Here is an 18,941-nt window from a genome sequence, read left to right as displayed (position 1 = left end):
AAAGGAGATTTTGTCATAATCTATGAATAAATTCTGTAGTTTCGTAGTTAAAGTTAGTAGTAGTAAAAGTTAAAAATGTTGGCCTCGCATTTTTAAATTGTGTTATTTAACATCTTAATACTGTTTTTGCCACTATAGGATAATTTTCGTATAAATAATGTGTTCACGATCATATGGCTCAAGATTGTCCCATCCCAAAGCCTAGAGATATAGATATACCGTATTTCCCGGACTATAAGTCGCACCTTTTTTCATAGTTTTGGCTGGGGTGCGACTTATACTTATATTTATACTTATACTCAATACTCAGGAGCGACTTATATGTGATATTATTTGTTATTTTCACATTTGCAACTGCATTTTCTTCTCAATATGCATTTTTTTGGCTGGTGCGACTTATACTCCGGAAAATACGGTAGATATTTTGCACCTTAACAGCAAGCAAGTTCCTAGTTTATTAATGTTGTTCACTGACAATAAACCATTTCTGATTCTGATTCTGATTTTGAATTTTGAGTTATAATTTTGACATAGGTTGAATGACACGCCCTTTTTTGTAGTATAACCTTTGCAGTGATGGATTTAGTAGCAAAACATCTTTAGCATTAAGACGTGATGTACGGTTGAAGTTCAGACATTAACCATGCTAACGCTACAAGGCGGAGACACTTGAAAAACGCCTTACCCGTCTTGGAGTTAATGGCAAAAAAGCCTTGCGGGTTGCCGCTGGTGATCCTGTACGTCAGTTTGTCGCCGGACCGCGTGTCGGGATCCACGGCCTCGATCTGGATGATGGACACGTCTTTGGGCGAGTTCTCCATGACGGACGGGTAGTAGACGGGTTCGGAGGTCTGCGGCGCGTTGTCGTTGACGTCCTGCACCTCCACGTACACCTCCACGAAGGCGGACTGGGGGACCACAGCCCGGTCCATGGCGTACACCGTGAGCCAGTAGTGAGGGGTGGTTTCGTGGTCGAGCAGCTCCTGGGTGCGGATCACGCCTGGAGCGAAAGGACAAAAGGTGTTCAAACTCACGAATACGATGCAAATCTGTACCACTTTTAGAGACAATGGGCATAGAGTTAAATAAGAATGATGCAGGTTTATTAACTAGTAAAGGAGTTACATCATCCTCGTTCAAACATTTCAAATACATGCTCAGAAACATGGCTCAGCATGGACAGTACAAATATCTGGCCTCCTTTAGCGCTGTATTGTATGGTTTGACCAAATCAACAGGTTAGTAAGATGATGCTAACATTCTGCGGGGTGAGGATTGGAATCAATCAATAAAACAACTACAAAATTACTTATTATATGACGCTAAAAGGTTCAAATACATGACAACATGGCCAAAGCACCGGTGGTCTCCAATGGTGGTCTCCAAATATTGGCTCAGTTGCCGAAAAGTGCTGATTGCTGGGATGTACCAATACAGTACCAATAAAGGTTTCATTAAACATCATCTACTAGCAAAGGTAATGAGCTGAATTAGAATAGAAGATTATTGTCTGTATTTAAAACAATTAAAAATGACGTCAAAAAGTCTAGTGTAATCTTCCAGACAAGGGTCAAATATGAATATTTCTGCCTTTTAGTGGTTAATTGTATTGAGCATTCATGTTTTCTGCTTCACTTTAAGCTAAACAAAGACATTTAGAGGCACATGTTTGTACACTCCTGATGCATTGTTGAATTATTGTCTTACTGTTATAAAGGAAATAAAAAAAAAAACATAATCAAGATATTCATTTTTGTCAATATTGGCCACCGATACAGGCAGAATGGCATTAAACTGTTTAACTGAACATCACTACCCTTGGGCAAGGGCCGTACAGTCGTTAACCCCCTGAATACGCTACGATTTCTCTTCCCGGTGGGTAAATAATGCATAGCACGTCATGTCAAGTGTAGAGTCCAAGTATACTTTAGAGATAGAGGAAAAAAAACATCCGCAGCAACGTTTTAGCCTGCATCCTGTCAGCTTCCACTGTCTGTTCACTCGACTTTTACATCGCAGACTTGACTTGACGTCTTGGAATCGATTCGCGGTGGTAATAAGAATGTTGAACAGCTGCCCCGAGCGAGAGGCGGGAGGGGGGAACCTTGACAGACAAATGTCAAGGTGCTACATTTACAACAACCGGCCGATACTCTCCTGTTTACACTCACTAGCGGAGAGGGTTTTTTTTACTGCCTTGTGGGGGTTGTAGCCGTCAGCTGAGCAAACAGAAAGCTTTCAGAACATGCGAGTTGCAGAAGTTGACGATGGTTGAATGGGCGAGCTGAAGATGAGTGGCAATGGCAAATACAAGCGTTAAAAGGTCGACTGTAGAGAGAGTGTAGTGAATTTTTCGGTTGATGCGGGTAATTGCTGCGATACAAACGTTTGATACCGTGCGCATTACAACCGTTGGGCCACCATAGACACCAGAGACTACCGTATTTTACCAGAGACTACCAGAGACTACCAGAGACTACCATATTTTACCAGAGACTACCGTATTTTACCATAGACTACCGTATTTTACCAGAGACTACCGTATTTTCATTCTTATTCTCTAGAACGACTTATATGTGATATTATTTGTTATTTTCACACTGGCCACCACAAGAGGGCGCTCTAGGCTCTAAGCGACGCAGAAGAAGAATCTGCACTTCCTCTTCCTCTGCAGTTTGTGGAGTTGTTTAGAAGTGACACAGAGGAAGAAGAATTCAATGGATTTAGTGATTTGGGGTAAAACTGATGCTTTGGTAAACTTGTTAGCATGTTCTTTATGCTATAGTTATCTGAATAACTGTTAATATGTTACGTGAACATACCAGACACTTACCACAGTTCTGTCTGTGCCTCATGTAGCTGAAGGTGTTAGCGTTAGCATACGCACACTATTCACCATGTTCTCTCATCTGTTATTATTTTAAATTGCATTAAAAGATGAAATGCCTGTTCTTGGCCTTGGATTTTGTCAAATAAATGTTCCCAAAAAATGCATTTCATGCTCCAGTGCAACTTATGTATGTTTTTTCTTCTCTATTATGCATTTTTTGGCTGGTGCGACTTATGCTCAACAGCAGCGACCTCATTTGTGTGACGGTTTCTTGCACCCTTTGGCTAAAACTGTCATTGTTGTTATGCCCTGTAATGGCTTTGAAATGACTTAAAATGGTTTCGGTTACACTTTGATTTGAGAATGACTGTTGAGTTGCGACTGTTTGTTTAATTATGTTGAACATCGTTTCGCTCATCCTCACTAACCTTCAACTGTTAAGTACAACTACAACCAGTAATGACAACAGAATCAAATATTTTAGGATGCTTGATGTGTGAATGTCGAGAAACACTTGTTCATTGCTCAAGGTTCGGTGTGAAAATGTATTGTTTTGGGAGAAGATATGGGATGTATTTGAGAAACTTATTTTACATCGGATCGAAAGTTATTCTAAGGAAATATAGCGAACTTATAGGGCAAACAAGGCTTGTTTGAGGTTGATGGCAGCTTTTTGATTTTGTTTGAGATAGATTTGTATAGTTCTATACTGTACTCGTTTGACGGTGTCTTAGTCGACCTAAATTTGTATTAGTCGACTAATTAATTTAGGATTTATATGGGAAAACAGCAGAATCGTGACGACATGACGCGAGTTAGCTGAATATCTTGGAGTTTAATTTGCGTTTTAACATATAATACACCATTTCCTGGTAGGTTTCTGTTTGAATAGTTTCGTTTTGGGGTCAGACGCATACGTATACTTAATCGCTTTGAGAGCAATCGATCGGCAGGGCGTGTCTTTTATTCGAAATTCTTTTGTCGAATACAACCCTGGATGTTTTGTTATGTCATGCAAATGTATAGTTCTTGGACGCAAAAGGACGGAACGTGCTTCACAAACACTGAAGCCACTGAGGGTCGGCCTTTAAAACTAACAGCCTTTCCCAATGTGTACGTTACTGGAATACCGACGTGACCTTGACCGCCGCTGTGGACATTTACGGGCACATTAGGCTCCGTCGTTATCCGCGGCTAATAAAAGTGAGTGATGGTCTCGGCCCACCTGCGCGTTTCCTGTACCGTGCGTGCCGTTAAAAGGGGGGGAGGGCGTGGATACAGGTCTCCGCCGCGCCGATTCAAAAAAAAAAAAAAAGGACGATTCTTTTGGCCGTTTACATAGACTCCCTTCCTCTCTTCAACCGCTTGGCTTTGGTCGCCCGCCGTAACTCGATGAACTGTGACCGAAGCCCTCGCCCGGGGTAACGGAAGAACCCGCGGCGACCGAATGACTTGTCGCGGAACTCCTCGGCTTGAACTCGAGAGGAGAGTTTGGAGGGATGGCTCATTTGTTCTCGGGTTTTGCTTTGCCTGGACGCTCTGTCGTCGTTAGTCATCGTTATGGCTCGCTCTCCTTAACTGCGAGCGGGCAATAAGAAGGGTAGCCAGGCACGAGAAGTAGGCAGTCACCCCCCACCCCCCCGTCCCCCCTGTCCCCCGCCCGCCCCCAAAACCAGCCAGTAGTCTTTCCATAAAAATGATAATAAATACACAGGCCAAAGTATTTAGAATGCAAACGAGGTGAAACGAATAGTGAAAAAATTAGCTGTTGGAAAATACAATTAACGGTACAGAGTAATCCGTTAAACCCAAATCATATGAAACCACCTCAGCGCTAACTTCTCATCTCGATAGGATTAGCAACGAGCAGGAAATGTGCGTAGGTGCTGCACATTTTATATATTTTTTGCTGTTAAGCGCCGCAAAGATTGGCTGACAAAAAAAATGTGCTGTTGCATTTTGGTGAATCGGAATTTGCCTTGAACAATACAGACTCTACATCAAATATGTATGTCTATATCTATAATGCACGTTGTTGTAGGGATGGGAATCACAGGGTCCGGATACCATAATATGACGATTTTGCAATGCATGCGATAATCGATCTATTGCTCAGAAACCGATACATTTTAACAACATTTTTCTTTGCTAAACCGCGACCTGCGCAAACTCAAAATGAAACACGCCAGTTTTAATCATCAAAACAGTCAAAATGTCAAATGTTTTGCGTCAAACAAGTTTCCTTTCTTTAAACGAGCGAGAAAATTGTAGCGCATTCGCAAAAATATTCGAGAAATGAAAGCAAAAACGACCCATGCCAATATAATCGATACAGCAGCCCATGATATCGATACTGTATCACCAAATTTAGTGTCACAATATATCTGTATTTTGGCACACCCCTACGTAAATATTCACTCAATAATCTTGAGTTGCAGCCCTAGTTCTGTGGATGGCATTTTTTTTTTTTTACCAGAAATAGCAAACCAAAAATGTGCATAAAAGATAGTTTGATTTCGTTAACACTTTTAAAACAAGTGCAGTATACCCAACTTTGATTAATTGGAGCATTGCTAATTGGTGCAAAACAAAGCAGCTAAACATGGTCAGCTCTAAAGGTGAGGATCTGCAGACGTTCGTGAAGCGGAGGTCATATGGACGCCGCTTTTGCTCGCCACGTCTAGCTTGTGACACGTTTACCGGCGTCACAGCGGCCCGTTTATGCAATAAGGTTATTTTGTTTCCGTCGGTATATTTCAAGTAATAGATTAAAAATAACATGTGTAGGTAGTGGCGATGCCCTTAACGCGAGCCACTGAAGGGCAGGGGAAAATAGAGTGAAGGAGATGTATTAGTTCTAAAATGGACATAAATTAGAGCGAGAGAGTGGATGTGAAATTGGTTGGAGTCGATGGGGTGAGGAGACCGGGGGCAGAAGGGCTCGTGTGCGCTCGTGTACCCAGCGCTAATAAGATAAGAGCGGGAAGGACGAGAAGACAATGGGGGAAACTATGAGACATCTTTTGTGCTGCTGCCAAGGAGGTGCCCTGATGCCTTGAGTGCTCGCCGGCTCGACTGGCAGACGCTGGCCGTGCAGAACAATAGCGCTCTCAGCACAGTCGTACTTCCTGCTCTTAGTTCGGAGCCCAGTGGGCATCGGTGAGAGAGGAGGCGATATGTTTTAACAGGCTCTTATGGCGCAATTCTTCCCTGAGTGCCTGGCTGATTAGAAAAGTTGGGTAGGTGATGCCAAGAAATATGGATTGAATCAAGCCTGCTCTAGGAAAAGAGTGCTTATGACAGTTTTTTACTGTCTAATTTTGATTTTATTTGGTGTTTGTACCTGTTGTACAGACAAATTATAGTTTTACACCAATCGAGCAGGTATTTGTGGAGAAAAAGTTGAAAAATATCTAGAAAATGATAGGAAGTGACATCACACTAGGGACATAGTAAAGTTTATGTATAATTTACACAAATAAACTACTTTTTTGACTCTCTAAACATAATTCAACAAAATAGATGAAGTCGCTCTCATATATTTTTATTTGTCAAATTAAAAACATGGTGACATTAAATGAGTTTTTGCCCAGTGTTTGCTCGGTAATTTCCCAGTGTGATGTCATCAATTACAAACAGGAAGTGAAATTATAAACCTAAAAAAAAAAAAGCGTTTTTTTTTCTTTGATTAAACTTTTATATTTGTTTGCAAAATTGAAAATATATTTATCTTAACTGCATTTTATTTCAACGAGTAGTCTGACCTGTAGTGGGCACTTTAAATTTCACCTCTAATCCCATTTTTGCTTTGCACTAGTTCAACCCAGTCTACATATTTGAGCTTTTAAGCCAATTTAGATTTTCCAGCAATAGTTTTTTTGCGTTTTCTAAAGTTCAGTCTAAATGACGTGGCCCGTCAAGAGTCGGAAAAACTATCTTCCACGGCCTGTGGGCGAGTGGTTCAACACGAGCAACAAAGGGAAAGATGAATCTGAGGAATTCCACCACCGCACCCATCCTCTATACCTAGACTACCCAGTGCGGCAGGACCTGCCCTGGGGCCAAGAGGAAAAAAAACAGACTGTGCAACAGCCTGTGCCAGATCTGTTTTCCGCTTTTCTTCCTTTGCTCCCGTTGGCTGCAAACGTTTTTCAAAGTTCCTCCGAAGGCCACCGGATTTGGGACGAGAAGAGAGGTTCTTTATCGTCTGTCTTTTAATCAACTTTTGTTAAGGATAGACAAAGACTTTCCGTGTTTGTTTTGTACTTTGGCGCATTCAGATTTCTGAACGTTTGGCCATAAAAGGACAGATATTAACATCATCCAAAAAGAGAGGGTTTCGCTTTGAACTTGGTTGTTGGTTTGGCTCATCCCGACGCCACATTCCAGCGCCTTCCCAGGCCTCCGGCTCACATGCTTACATAAACGTCAGCGGCGCTTTCTCCCTCCCGACTCTTTCCACAGCCTTGGCAAAATGCTTGGAATTCCTCTCCGGCATTGTCGCGAGGCTAGAGTGATCAAAAGAGCCCTGAACTCGGCTTTGTGTCACCTGGCAACTTTGAATCGCATCGTCCCCGGGTTCTCAGACATCTGTTGGCGAGATTTCCCTCCGAGAGAATCTTAAGCCTGCTTTTAATAACGTCAGAAATCTTTGGACAATTCCAATACTCGGGCTTGTGCGTGGCAGGATGAAAAGAATGCCCTCAAGCGTTCGTTCTTTCAATACCACTCAGAAAAATGCCCTTCACTGGCATTTCGTGAACCGATCTTCAACTCTTTGTGAGGCGGAAGACAAGAGCGGACTCGACGCCATACATCGGGCACGTGTTAGGTCGGCCTCACAGCGCGATAAACCCGTGAGCCAATAAAGGAAAACACGACGCTTACAACGCAAATGCAGCTTCATGTGCTTTGCTTCCACACAACAAATCAAATATTCAAACGTTTTGGGTCACAGCCAGTATATTGAGAAAGACACGGGCAATGACAAATGTGCTAACAGTATGTCGCTATGTGTATTTGTTTTGTTTTTTTTACAAGAATGTGTCGCTTTTTTAGGGAAAGGAAACGTGTTTTTACAGTACATTTGTCATGGTCACTGTTTTAATGATTCAAGGGGCTGTATTTCATATTCTGTTTCAGTGTTTGACAATGAAATGCTGTTGTTAAAATGTGTTTGGTCCTTTGAATATATTGATACAGTACATAATAGTAAGGTAAGATAAGCCTTTATTTGACCACACAATGGGGAAATTCCAGATAATCAGTACCGTGAGTATTATGAGCGATCCTGTGATTCCCAGTCTTAATGACAACCTCGCAAAATGTTCAAACAGCCCCTGGTAAGAACAGAATGTATGTCCGAAGTATTAACAAACAGCAATTACATGTCCCCTATAGCCTGTGTAGTGTTTTATGTCTGAAGCAGCATTATTACCCTCTGATAACCTTAATGATGATGCAGCACGGTACATAAACTACACCTGCGTTATCCGCTTCTATACGCGCCTCCAACAATCGCCGTCCACTGAGCCTCGGCGCCATTTCCACTTCACGCGCCACTGTGCCCGCTGCGTGTTGGCGATGCACGAAGACAAATGACCGTCAACAGCTGGCTTCGGGGGAAAGTCTGCTTAAAACTCGAGCTGTCACTTCATCGGCCGGACAATGGGGCGGATGGACAGTGTAGCGTCTGTCTGTGAGGCTTCCATTTCCAGTGTAAAAGCACGATGAGTCACGATGACGACGGAAATCGAAAAACATATCTCTGTGCGATAACATAATAATAAAGTTAGTCTCACTGTAGTAGCATTGTGAGGGTGTTATTCATTGTGCTCTTGCCCGTTTCTCTTTTGTAAATATTAAAGTTAGCCTCTTCTTTCCGGGCTAGATAGCGTTCAGGATCTAACTGATGACACAAAGCGCTCATTGTTCCAGGGAGCGGCCGAGTTTCAAAGGTCTTTGAACTGAGCTGCACCCTTTGATAGGATATTACTGGGATTTAGCGGATATTCTGTATAAAAGCTATACATGCGCCGCTTTGTGGCTCAGTGGTTTAAAAAAGTATAACGCTTTAACATTGACCTTAAAGTTTTTAAAGCGGGTTTTATTTCACAGCTCAAGTATCAATAATACGTTCTCATATTTGATATATATTCTAGAACTATTATTTTCTCTCCTTCTGTTTTTTATGCTTTGAATTGACACTCACTAAAGAGTAACTTATGCTGTGGCAGATTATTGCATTCAGCAGAGTTTTGTATAAGTCCTAAAACTGCTTCCACTCACTGTAAGGTCAATAAGCTTTTATTTAATTTAACTAATGACTTGTGACTAGGGATGCGTACCGCTAGGATGGACCAGATCTGGACTTGTAAAAACGAAACCCCGGTGATTTGGTTCTGGACTCATAAAATATAGTGCTCAAATACTATATCCTTTTTGTTCTAGAATCTAGACCATCTTAAACCTTCCATTGATCGCGAAATTCGCGCAGGAAAAGACGTAAACACTGCCATGCACCGCTGTCAATGGCGCACACGGACCCTAATTAGTGACGCACGCGTCTTCCGGGCAGAAGTTGAAGCCGGCGAAATAAGTTTAAAGATGCGAGAGACGGGAGCGCCTCGTACGTGTGAGACGGGAGCGCCTCGTACGTGTGAGAGACAGGAGCGCCTCGTACGTGTGAGACGGGAGCGCCTCGTACGTGTGAGAGACGGGAGCGCCTCGTACGTGTGAGACGGGAGCGCCTCGTACATGTGAGACAGGAGCGCCTCGTACGTGTGAGACAGGAGCGCCTCGTACGTGTGAGACAGGAGCGCCTCGTACGTGTGAGACAGGAGCGCCTCGTACGTGTGAGACAGGAGCGCCTCGTACGTGTGAGACAGGAGCGCCTCGTACGTGTGTGAGACAGGAGCGCCTCGTACGTGTGTGAGACAGGAGCGCCTCGTACGTGTGAGACAGGAGCGCCTCGTACGTGTGAGACAGGAGCGCCTCGTACGTGTGAGACAGGAGCGCCTCGTACGTGTGAGACAGGAGCGCCTCGTACGTGTGAGACAGGAGCGCCTCGTACGTGTGAGACAGGAGCGCCTCGTACGTGTGAGACAGGAGCGCCTCGTACGTGTGTGAGACAGGAGCTTACTTAAGTGTTATGTTGTGGTGTGATGTATTTGGCATTAAAGGCGGTATGGATGATTTTTCGGCGATTTGAGAACGCAGGCGGAAGTGCGCATGCCACTCCCCCGTGTGGACTGATACAACACACACGTGCGTTTGTTTATTAGCGCGACGGAGCGCATCTCATCGCTCGTCTCCTGTAGATTTCTGTCCACTTCTGAGTCAGCTCGAACTGTCTTTCTCCGTCTTCATTTTGCCCCGTACACTGAGGGAACTATATTATGATAGATCCATGCGCTTAGGCACGCGGAAACGTGCGGACGAGCCTGACGCGGCTGCAGTTGAGCGGTAGGTGCGTTTTATGATTGACACGTGGCAGGACAAATGATTTATCCACGCCACGAGGAAATATGACAAAAAATTTGCTGAAAAAAATGTCCATACCACCTTTAAGTAAATACAAAGTAAAGTCAAAGTAATATTGCTTAATTGCTGCATTCATTAATTGGAGTTTATATTTTGTAATAGTATTTTGTATTCTACAGTTGTTAAATATGGTCTGGTGTTTAATGCTGCTAATATGATGTATTATTTTGATGTGTTGTGTAAAATATTTTCATATTCAAGTTGATGCTTTATAGTTATTCAAGTTGACTTTTATGCTATTTTTTGTAACTCTGTTATTTTACACTGACTTAATTATTTACACTGGTGTTTTGTCTGTTTGAAGGTTTTTACCTGACTTTTGATGCCAATGGATCTGAACATTAGTGAGTGGAAATGTGTCTAAAGGCAAAACATTGTATCAGATGAAACAGCTGCTTTGACCCTTGACCCCGACTGACCCTGTCAACAATACTCAACATGCTCTTGTTGTTGAGTTGAGTCTTAGCTTGTGATTTGTAAGTTGTAACTTCTGTTAAAAACAGTGAATAAAGCAGACAAGTTGAGTTTATTTCAGTCTGCAGTTAAGCCTTGTGTTTGATAGTCGTCCTTGTTCAAGTGTCTTCAACTTAATTTAGCCAAGTAGCTTGTGTTACGCTGTTGTAACATTATGTAAATATGGCATGGTTCAGGTCCGGACTCATTAGGTCCCGACCTGAACCTAAACCTCTGGATTCGAATCCGGACTTGAACCTGAACGTGGGTTTAGGTCTGCATCCCTACTTGTGACTAATGCTGCTTTAATGCCTCTTTAGTTGCGTTAAATCAATACAACTGTTTTATCATAGCAATGTAACCAGGCTTTTAGATAGAGACCTGTCTTCCGTAAAATACCCCGTATTTTGGACGGGGTATTTTAAAATGTGTACAGGCATTTTATTAATAAATCTTAGAAAAAAAGGGAATATTATCATTAAATCGGGCCGGAAAGCATTTGACAATAGTCCGCCATGACAGTTTACTGTTTACGAGTGAACATTTGCATGCAGCGCGCTGATTGGTCGGTGAAATGTGTGTGCTTGGCTCTGATTGGCTGCCGAGCCGTGGTCCGGAGAATGCCGAAGCTACTCGTTTTTTCGCCTAGTCGGCCCCCGGACTAAATTATTTGGACGGGGTGTTTTCAAATCTAAAAGCCCGAATGGAACGGTGAGACTTTAAGGAGACAAAGTATTCAAATGCAACTACAAAAAAGCTTTAATTCCTCGACTAGATTATGATACGCACAAATGTAACTTAGTGCTGATGAATTTGCAGCGCTCGACACTGTAACTATTGTCACTCCTTTTTAATGTCATTCTTTTCCACCGTTGAAGTCTTGTTTTGCATTCCAGATAAGCACAATGTTAGCAAAGTCTAGCTGTAATATTTCCAAAAAGCGGCACAAAGAGTGCTTCAGCGTTGACAAGTCCACGTTCTTTGTGTACACGCTGTAAAAGTATCGTTATTGCTGCGACAAGCGCTGGGCTTTTACCGTTTCCTTAAAACCGATTTAATGGAGTGAAAGAACAACACACTTTTAACTGGAGAAAGTGTGCTTTTCATTTAGCGACCTACAATCAACAGTGTCCCGCCGCGCATTCCTGGCCTCATCGCCACAGCAACAGCACTCGGGCAAAGACCGTGTGGGATCGGGCAGTTCCTCCTTTTATCTCTGGACACGGACTGGACAGTGAGCGAGCGGCGCGGCGACAACTCTTACTTTTAGACAAACATACTGACAGCGAATGGCCGTACATTAAGAGACCCTTTTTACAGCAGCACATTTGTTTACCTCAAAAAGGGGTGGGGGACGCGCCGTTGAACGAACCGAGTAAACGGAGAACACTAAAGAGACCTCTTTTTTTTCCGTCATTATGCATCAAACGCTTTCATTAGGCCCGACAATGAATGCTTTCACAGCGCACGCCGCAAACAGTTTCAAGTAAAAGGGCAGTGCATACATTAGCGGGAAAGAAAGGGCATTGCATACATTAAAACTGGCAGCGTCTACGTCTCGTTGGCAACCATCTCGGCCTTGTCTGGTCTCCTTGCACGCTGCGTAATTCCACTTTGAACACGTGCTCAGAAGTAAGTGATGCCGAGCTTGGGACGCAGGGAGCGATGTGCAGAGTTCTTCTGAGTAAGTACTCGGGTGACAGAGCTTTATGCATACTAACACACTTTATACTTGATACAAAATGCACATGATTAATGAACATATATTTAGTCTGCGTCCGTGTGCAGCTGTGCGACTTTCATACGACACCGCAGCTTCCTCCGACCGAAATATGGGACGAAATAAGGAGCGTCGCTTTCTTACAAAACGTGCAGCTTAGAACATTAGTCTGAAATCCTTAATCCCAAATCCTTCAGAAGGCGGATACATCCTGCAACCTTAAAGGAGATTGCCTACGTAAAACTGCTTAAAAATGCCTTCAGTAAAGCCGGCTCTTTCTTCATTCCCTTTGACGCTGGCACATTCTCTTCCGGGAGCCGCCTCGAGTGGAGTCTGGCACGTGAGCGTACGGGGCCCAATTAATACTGATGCTGAGTTCCAATAGTTTTATCCCTGAGTCATTCCAGACAAAAGGAAGTGTGGAAGACGCTTACTCATGGGCAATAAGACAGGCCGATGCCTCACTTTGTTGTTTTGACTTGACCGGGTTTAAGGTGCGCCAGGGACAGGAGGAATCTCTGTGATTTTAATTAAAATGTTGAGTTCCTCTGAGTATCTCTTTCCAACTTAAATACAGTGCAACGCGATGAATCTAGAAATAACTACTTTCCAACTATCTGGTTTACAAAACGATTGCAGAAAAGGAGACCGTTAATCACTGCCATCACAATTCAACAGATTCTACTTTTATTGATTTACTTTTCAGGGTGAAATGGGGGCTGAGAGAGGGGAGGACATGCAGTGAATCGTCAGAGTCAGGATTCAAACTCGCGACACTGTGGCAGGCGGCACTTGCAGCCTGGCATGTGTGCTGTGCCTTAACCACTCCACCACAACAACACCACTGATTCTAAATTTTACATTTTTATCATCTATTTATCAAGAACTAAATTCAAATGTAGCCATTTATTTCTCTTTTTATTTCTCTTTCACGTGTCCTTCCGTCAAATTCGAGAAGAGGTCCAAGTCTGTACTGTCCTTGGAAAGAGTCCAGATAAGGGAATGTTTAAATTACTCTGGCAGAGAGCCAAAGACCACTGCGCTTTTAATAACAAGGAGAATGTCTGGGCAAACAGTTGCCATGGACTCCCAAACTTGGTGAAAATGAACCATGTCAAGACAACAAGACGTGGCCTGCCTTTGTGACGTAAATGAGAAGGTGTTTAATCAGCAGCAGTCCAGAACCCAACTACATTGGTTTGTGTCTCGAAGGAAAAATCATCTTTGGGAAAAATTGCAAGTTCTCCACATATCTCCATCTTCATCTACACGATTTTAAACATATTTTTCTCTTTTTAGTTACACTTTATCTACTGTAGTCACTCGTCGTCTTTGCACAGTTACAAACCCACAACACAATGCTACTCAAACCACAATGTGTCACCCACAGAGTTGTACGGTTGTCTTTTTGTCTTTTAAGATTCCCTCTAAAAATAAAGAATGGCTGGGAGAACGAGGGTTCAGCGTGGCACCCGAGACAACAAAACAGCGCGCTTGGAACTACCTTGCATTTTTCTTTCACCAGCACTACAGCAGGGGCTTAGGATTAAACTGACAAGTAGAAAAAAAAAGAAACGAGAAAAGCTGTCTTACCACTCTGGACAACTAAATCCATAAGTGTTCCTGCTCCCTCCGACATGTACTCTAATTTTGAAGCTCTTAAACTCTCTGGTCGGGGTTCACGACATGCAGCTGCAAAGCGAGGGGCCCCGCACTTGCAAAATTTCCTTCAAAAATATCATATTGGTGAGGTGGCCCCACCCTCTGTCTAGTGAAATCCTAGGAGTGCCAGCACAACCTTAGCTGTATTTAGTTGTCTCCTGACCTCAGATGTAATCCATAATAACAGGACCCGGCCCGGGACAATCCTATCATTGCACCTCCTGATAATCGCTGAATACAGGCTCCTGGGATTAAGAGCAAGATCAGGCCCAGCGCTCTGGAATGTATATCCCAGGCTGACTTTTGGAGCTGGACGTGTTATGGAGCCACTGACCTGCATGTGGCTCCATCAGCGTCGAGCGTACACAACCCAGCTATTGTGAGCAATTATATTCAAATTAAACTAAAAGCTAAATAAAGAAGCAAGAAATAAAGCATCAAATAAAACTTTTTTTGAATGGCCCTAAAACAGGATATGAAAGTGTTTGAGAATTACAAAGTGGTTCATGTTTCAAGGAGCATCGGTGCCTTCAACTCCGCTTACGGCTAATATAGTGTGACAAGCTACTTTTTCAATAAGAGCATATTTTACATTTAAAACTGTATTTGATCTCAAGTTCATCAGAGAAAGCTCCACGGCTGCAGCTTCAATTATATTTGAGCTTCATTTCAGTATGAACGGTTAACAAATCTAAATTGTGAGAAAAAAACATCAAACCAAAGACTTAAAGTAATTACAGAGGCAAAAGTCAGCAGCACTCTAATAATAAATCTAATTTTCACTTTTGTAAGTAGATCTGAACCTCTGAGGTTATGTGCCAGGAGAAATGTGTGCATTATGCATTCTTTCAGTGCCTCATTTAGACATTAAATATGCATACACCGCAAGGGAATTTAATTCCTAACTGGGAAAAAGTCACATTAAGCTGGCCGGGAATGTGATTACCAAGTTTAAAGAGAAAAGAGGGAGAGGCAGTTCTGAAGCAACTCAATCAGGTGATTGCCAGGTTTGGGCTGGAACTCCAGGAATTCCAGAGCGCCTGTTTGGAGTTAATTTGAGTCAGCTGTTAAAATCATTTGGAGCAGCTGAAAAAGTATTAACATATTTTCTGCAATAATATTAATAAAATAGGGCAAACCACACGTAAAGCCATAAGCACATTACTTTGCTACCAGTTCAAAATGACTCCTTACAATTGCTGCATTGTTAAAGGGGTTGCAGTACATTTGGGCAGAGAGGAGGAGTAGGTGAAATCATTCTGTGTCCCATTTCTACAGCAACTGCCCAGGAATGTCTGCAAAGGTCTAGGAGACAGCTGTTCCATCTGTTCTTACTGCCAATTCTGCCTCGCAAGAAAAATGACAGGAATCAGGCATTCTGGCCGTCTCCTGGAGCATCAACTTACCTCATTGTTTTCTGCACAGTGACAAATATAAATCACACTGGCTGCACAAAACGCCCATTTATGCAAATCTGCTCAGAACAGACATATAATAATCACACAGCTCTTGCACTGGAGGGTTAAAACGACTCACCCGTCTCCTCATCAATGGTGAATATCCCCAGGCCTGATCCATCACGAATGGAGTATCGGATTTCGCCGTCCCTTCCGCCGTCCTCATCGTCGGCCTTCACGCTCATAACGGACGTACCCACGATCGCGTCTTCTTTTATAAATCCTCTATCCACAAAAGATCGGAAATACGGCCTGTGCAGGTTCTCATTTACATCCACAACGTCAATCTCGATGAAACAATTCGACGACAGGGACATCGGCTTCCCCTTGTCCTTCGCCTTCGCCGTCAGGTTGTACACTTGCTTCGTTTCGTAATCAAGATTTTGCACGATCCGCACCGCTCCGCTAATTTTGTCGACTTCGAAATTCCCGTCGCCGTTGTCGATCAGGCTGTAGCGTATTTGGCTTGAAGGCCCGACGTCGGGGTCGTGCGCTTCGAGCCACATGACCACAGTACCTATCGGCAGGTCCTCCCTGACTTTGACGCGATAATTCGGCGGGACAAATTTCGGAGGGTTGTCGTTGACGTCCTCCAGGGTTATCTTAAGCAGCGCCGTGGAGACCAGCTGGGGCTCGAACACGGCTTGGTCGCGTGCAGCGATTTTCAAAACGTAAACCGGTTGCAGCTCGCGGTCCAGCGGCTTCGTCACCGTAACCACTCCGGTGTCCTCGTCAATAGCAAAGTGATCCGTACCTCCCAAAATCGAATACGTCACGGCTCCGTTGGGTCCCTTGTCCTTGTCGGAAGAGTCCACCTGAATGATCTGCGTGCCAACAGGTGTGCTCTCGCTAATGTCAACCGAATAGGAGTTTTGCAAAAACTGCGGGCTGTTGTCGTTCGTGTCCAGGATTTTGACATCCAAGAGACGCGATGACGATTTCTGCGGTATTCCCAGATCATAAACCGTAACGTTGAGAGTGTAATGGTCGGCGGTTTCCCTGTCGAGAGGGGAATAAACCAGCAGCCAGCCGGTTTCCATTTCAGCTATAAACTTGCTCTCGGGGTCCCCGCCTGAAATAACATACACAAGTTTCCCATTGAAGCCGCTGTCGGAGTCCGTAGCGCTCAGATGTACGATCCGAGCGCCTACGGGGAGGTCCTCCGCGATCTCGACGGCGCCCGGGAAGGAATCTCTAAATTGTGGCGTGTACCGGTTGATCGAGTGTATGTCGGCAAAGTCGTCCGGCTCGTTCTGCGTGTGAACTTTGCTGCCTTGGAGGAGCTTCTCTGCCAGCATGGTAGCGACGCCAGTTTCGACACATTTCAACTGGACGGGCTTGCGTGCGGTGATGACAGTTATATTCATGTACATTGGCTGCGTCTCGTGTTCTCCGTCGCTAGCGATGATTTGTAAACTGTGGAAGGAAACTTTAGCTGCCTCTCCGTCGCTCGGCGGGTGCTTCAGAGAAAGCACCCCGGAGTTTGGGTTGAGTTCAAATAAATCCAGGTCGTTCCCTGCTTTGATATAGTACCGCACTAGTTGCAGCTCGTCCGCGTCTATGGCAGAAACTGTGGTGACCTGCTCTCCCACACCATGGTCTCTTGGCACCGTAACTTCACAATCGACGTTTTCAAACAAGGGCTTATTGTCATTGAGGTTGTTGAGCGTGATGGTGACGGGAGACTCCACCTCTCTCCGGAAAGGGGATCCCCAGTCTGAAGCTCTGACTTTCAGGTGGTAAATCCTTGGCATTAGCTCATAATCTAACACCTCAGAGGTGCTGATGACACCAGAGAAGTAGTCGATGACAAATGGCTGGGGAGTCAGATTGGTGACGCTGTAGGTCACGTAGCCATTCTCGCCTTTGTCAAGGTCTGTGGCTTTGACCGACAACACGCTGGTCCCTGCCGCTACGTTCTCATCAACGCTGGCCTTGTAGGAAGTCTGCTGGAACTCGGGGGCATTGTTATTCACATCAATCACGTCCACAATGACTTTTGTGGCTGCCTTTTTGTCGCTGGTGATCACGTCCAGCTCAAACTGCGGTGTAGAATCGGCACTGATTGGTCCTGCCACACTGATTAAACCTGTGTCAGGGTTGATCGTAAATCTGTTCTTGTCAGATTTATGTCTGAATGCATATTTCAGATGGGGATACTTTGGCACAGCTGTTACCATAGTGACAGGTGTGTTAAGGGGGGCAAATTCACTTAAATTAACTCTGTAAATAGCCTGTTCGAAAATAGGAGGGCTAAATTTAAACTGCGCGGTTGTGACGTGCACTAATTTAGCGGAGGAGAATTGAGGAGGGTTTCCTTTGTCCTTGGCCTGTAAAGTGAGGTTGTACCCGTACGGCTGACTATCCCAATCTACATCTTTCACTGCTTTGATTTTATACTCCTTGCTCCCGGGGCTGGTTCTAACAGCCTTGAACTGCTGCAGGGGGTCGCCGGCGACAATGCTAAGTGATGCAATCTCTCCATTTGGTCCCAAGTCATTATCCTCTACTGTCACTATGGCGAATGTGGGGTCATGGTCTGCGTCTGAGGGGGCCAAAGTCACCGCGGTGATCACAGGCGCGTGCTCATTGGCCTGCTCCACTCTGACAGTCAGTTTGGCCATGCTGCTGAAGCCGCTGCTGCCGTACAGTTTCATCCCTCTGTCCACTGCCAGAATCTCCAGCTCGTACACTTTGGTCTCGGAGTGGTCCAGCTTTCCCGTCAGCGTCACCACGCCGCTCGTGGGGTGAACCGCGAACATATCCGTCCACTCTCTGAAGCTGTAATAGTACTCCCCGTTCGTACCGATGTCCGCGTCCGTGGCCGTGACCTTTGCCACGCTCGCGCGCACAGCCGTGTTTTCGGGCAGAGAGATGCTGTACGAGGTCGGCGAGAACAGAGGCCTCAAATCGTTCGTGTCCAAAACCTGTACCTCGACTCTGGCGCGGCTTTCCAGGTCGGTGTTCCTCTCCGTCGCCTTCACGGTCAGCGCATAGTGGTCTTTAACCTCCCGGTTCAGAATAGCAGTGCTACCTCCTTTGGTCCTTATCCGCAAAAAACTGAAATCCCCCAGCACATAGTCCTCAGCTTTGAATAAGTTCTCGTTGTCGCCGGCGATGATCTTGTACCGTATCTCCCAGGTCGGGTCGGCCACGTAGATTCCCATTTTGTCGTGGCTCTCGAGGTAAGTCTTGGCAGCAGAGTTCTCGTATATGGTGGCGTTGTAAACAGAGCGGGCGAAGTGCATGGCCCCGGCTGTCCGCTGGCTCCCGGCGC

The 18,941-nt window shown here is 44.6% G+C and overlaps 1 protein-coding gene across 2 annotated transcripts in view; it reads right to left on the bottom strand.

Annotated features, from left to right (window-relative positions):
• Nucleotides 1–18,941, bottom strand: part of fat1a (FAT atypical cadherin 1a) — a 115,970-nt gene that overhangs the window by 96,960 nt on the left and 69 nt on the right. For both annotated transcript variants that reach the window (XR_011930104.1, XM_072462567.1), the window contains exons 1-2: nt 15,744–18,941; nt 686–1,000 (exon numbers count right to left, since the gene is read on the bottom strand). The exon at nt 15,744–18,941 is cut by the window's right edge and continues 69 nt beyond it. Coding sequence is in view for 1 of the 2 variants with exons in the window: in XM_072462567.1 (XP_072318668.1) it covers nt 686–1,000; nt 15,744–18,941 (3,513 nt within the window). In the remaining variant the exon portion in view is untranslated. The remainder of the gene's footprint in view (nt 1–685; nt 1,001–15,743) is intronic.

The sequence above is a fragment of the Eucyclogobius newberryi genome, unplaced genomic scaffold (genome assembly GCF_026437365.1).
Source record: "Eucyclogobius newberryi isolate DKJ021-1_F unplaced genomic scaffold, fEucNew1.0.hap1 SCAF_4, whole genome shotgun sequence".
NCBI lineage: Eukaryota > Metazoa > Chordata > Actinopteri > Gobiiformes > Gobiidae > Eucyclogobius > Eucyclogobius newberryi.
The sequence above is the reverse complement of the archived record's forward strand: the minus strand, read 5'-3'. Positions and strand labels throughout refer to the sequence as shown.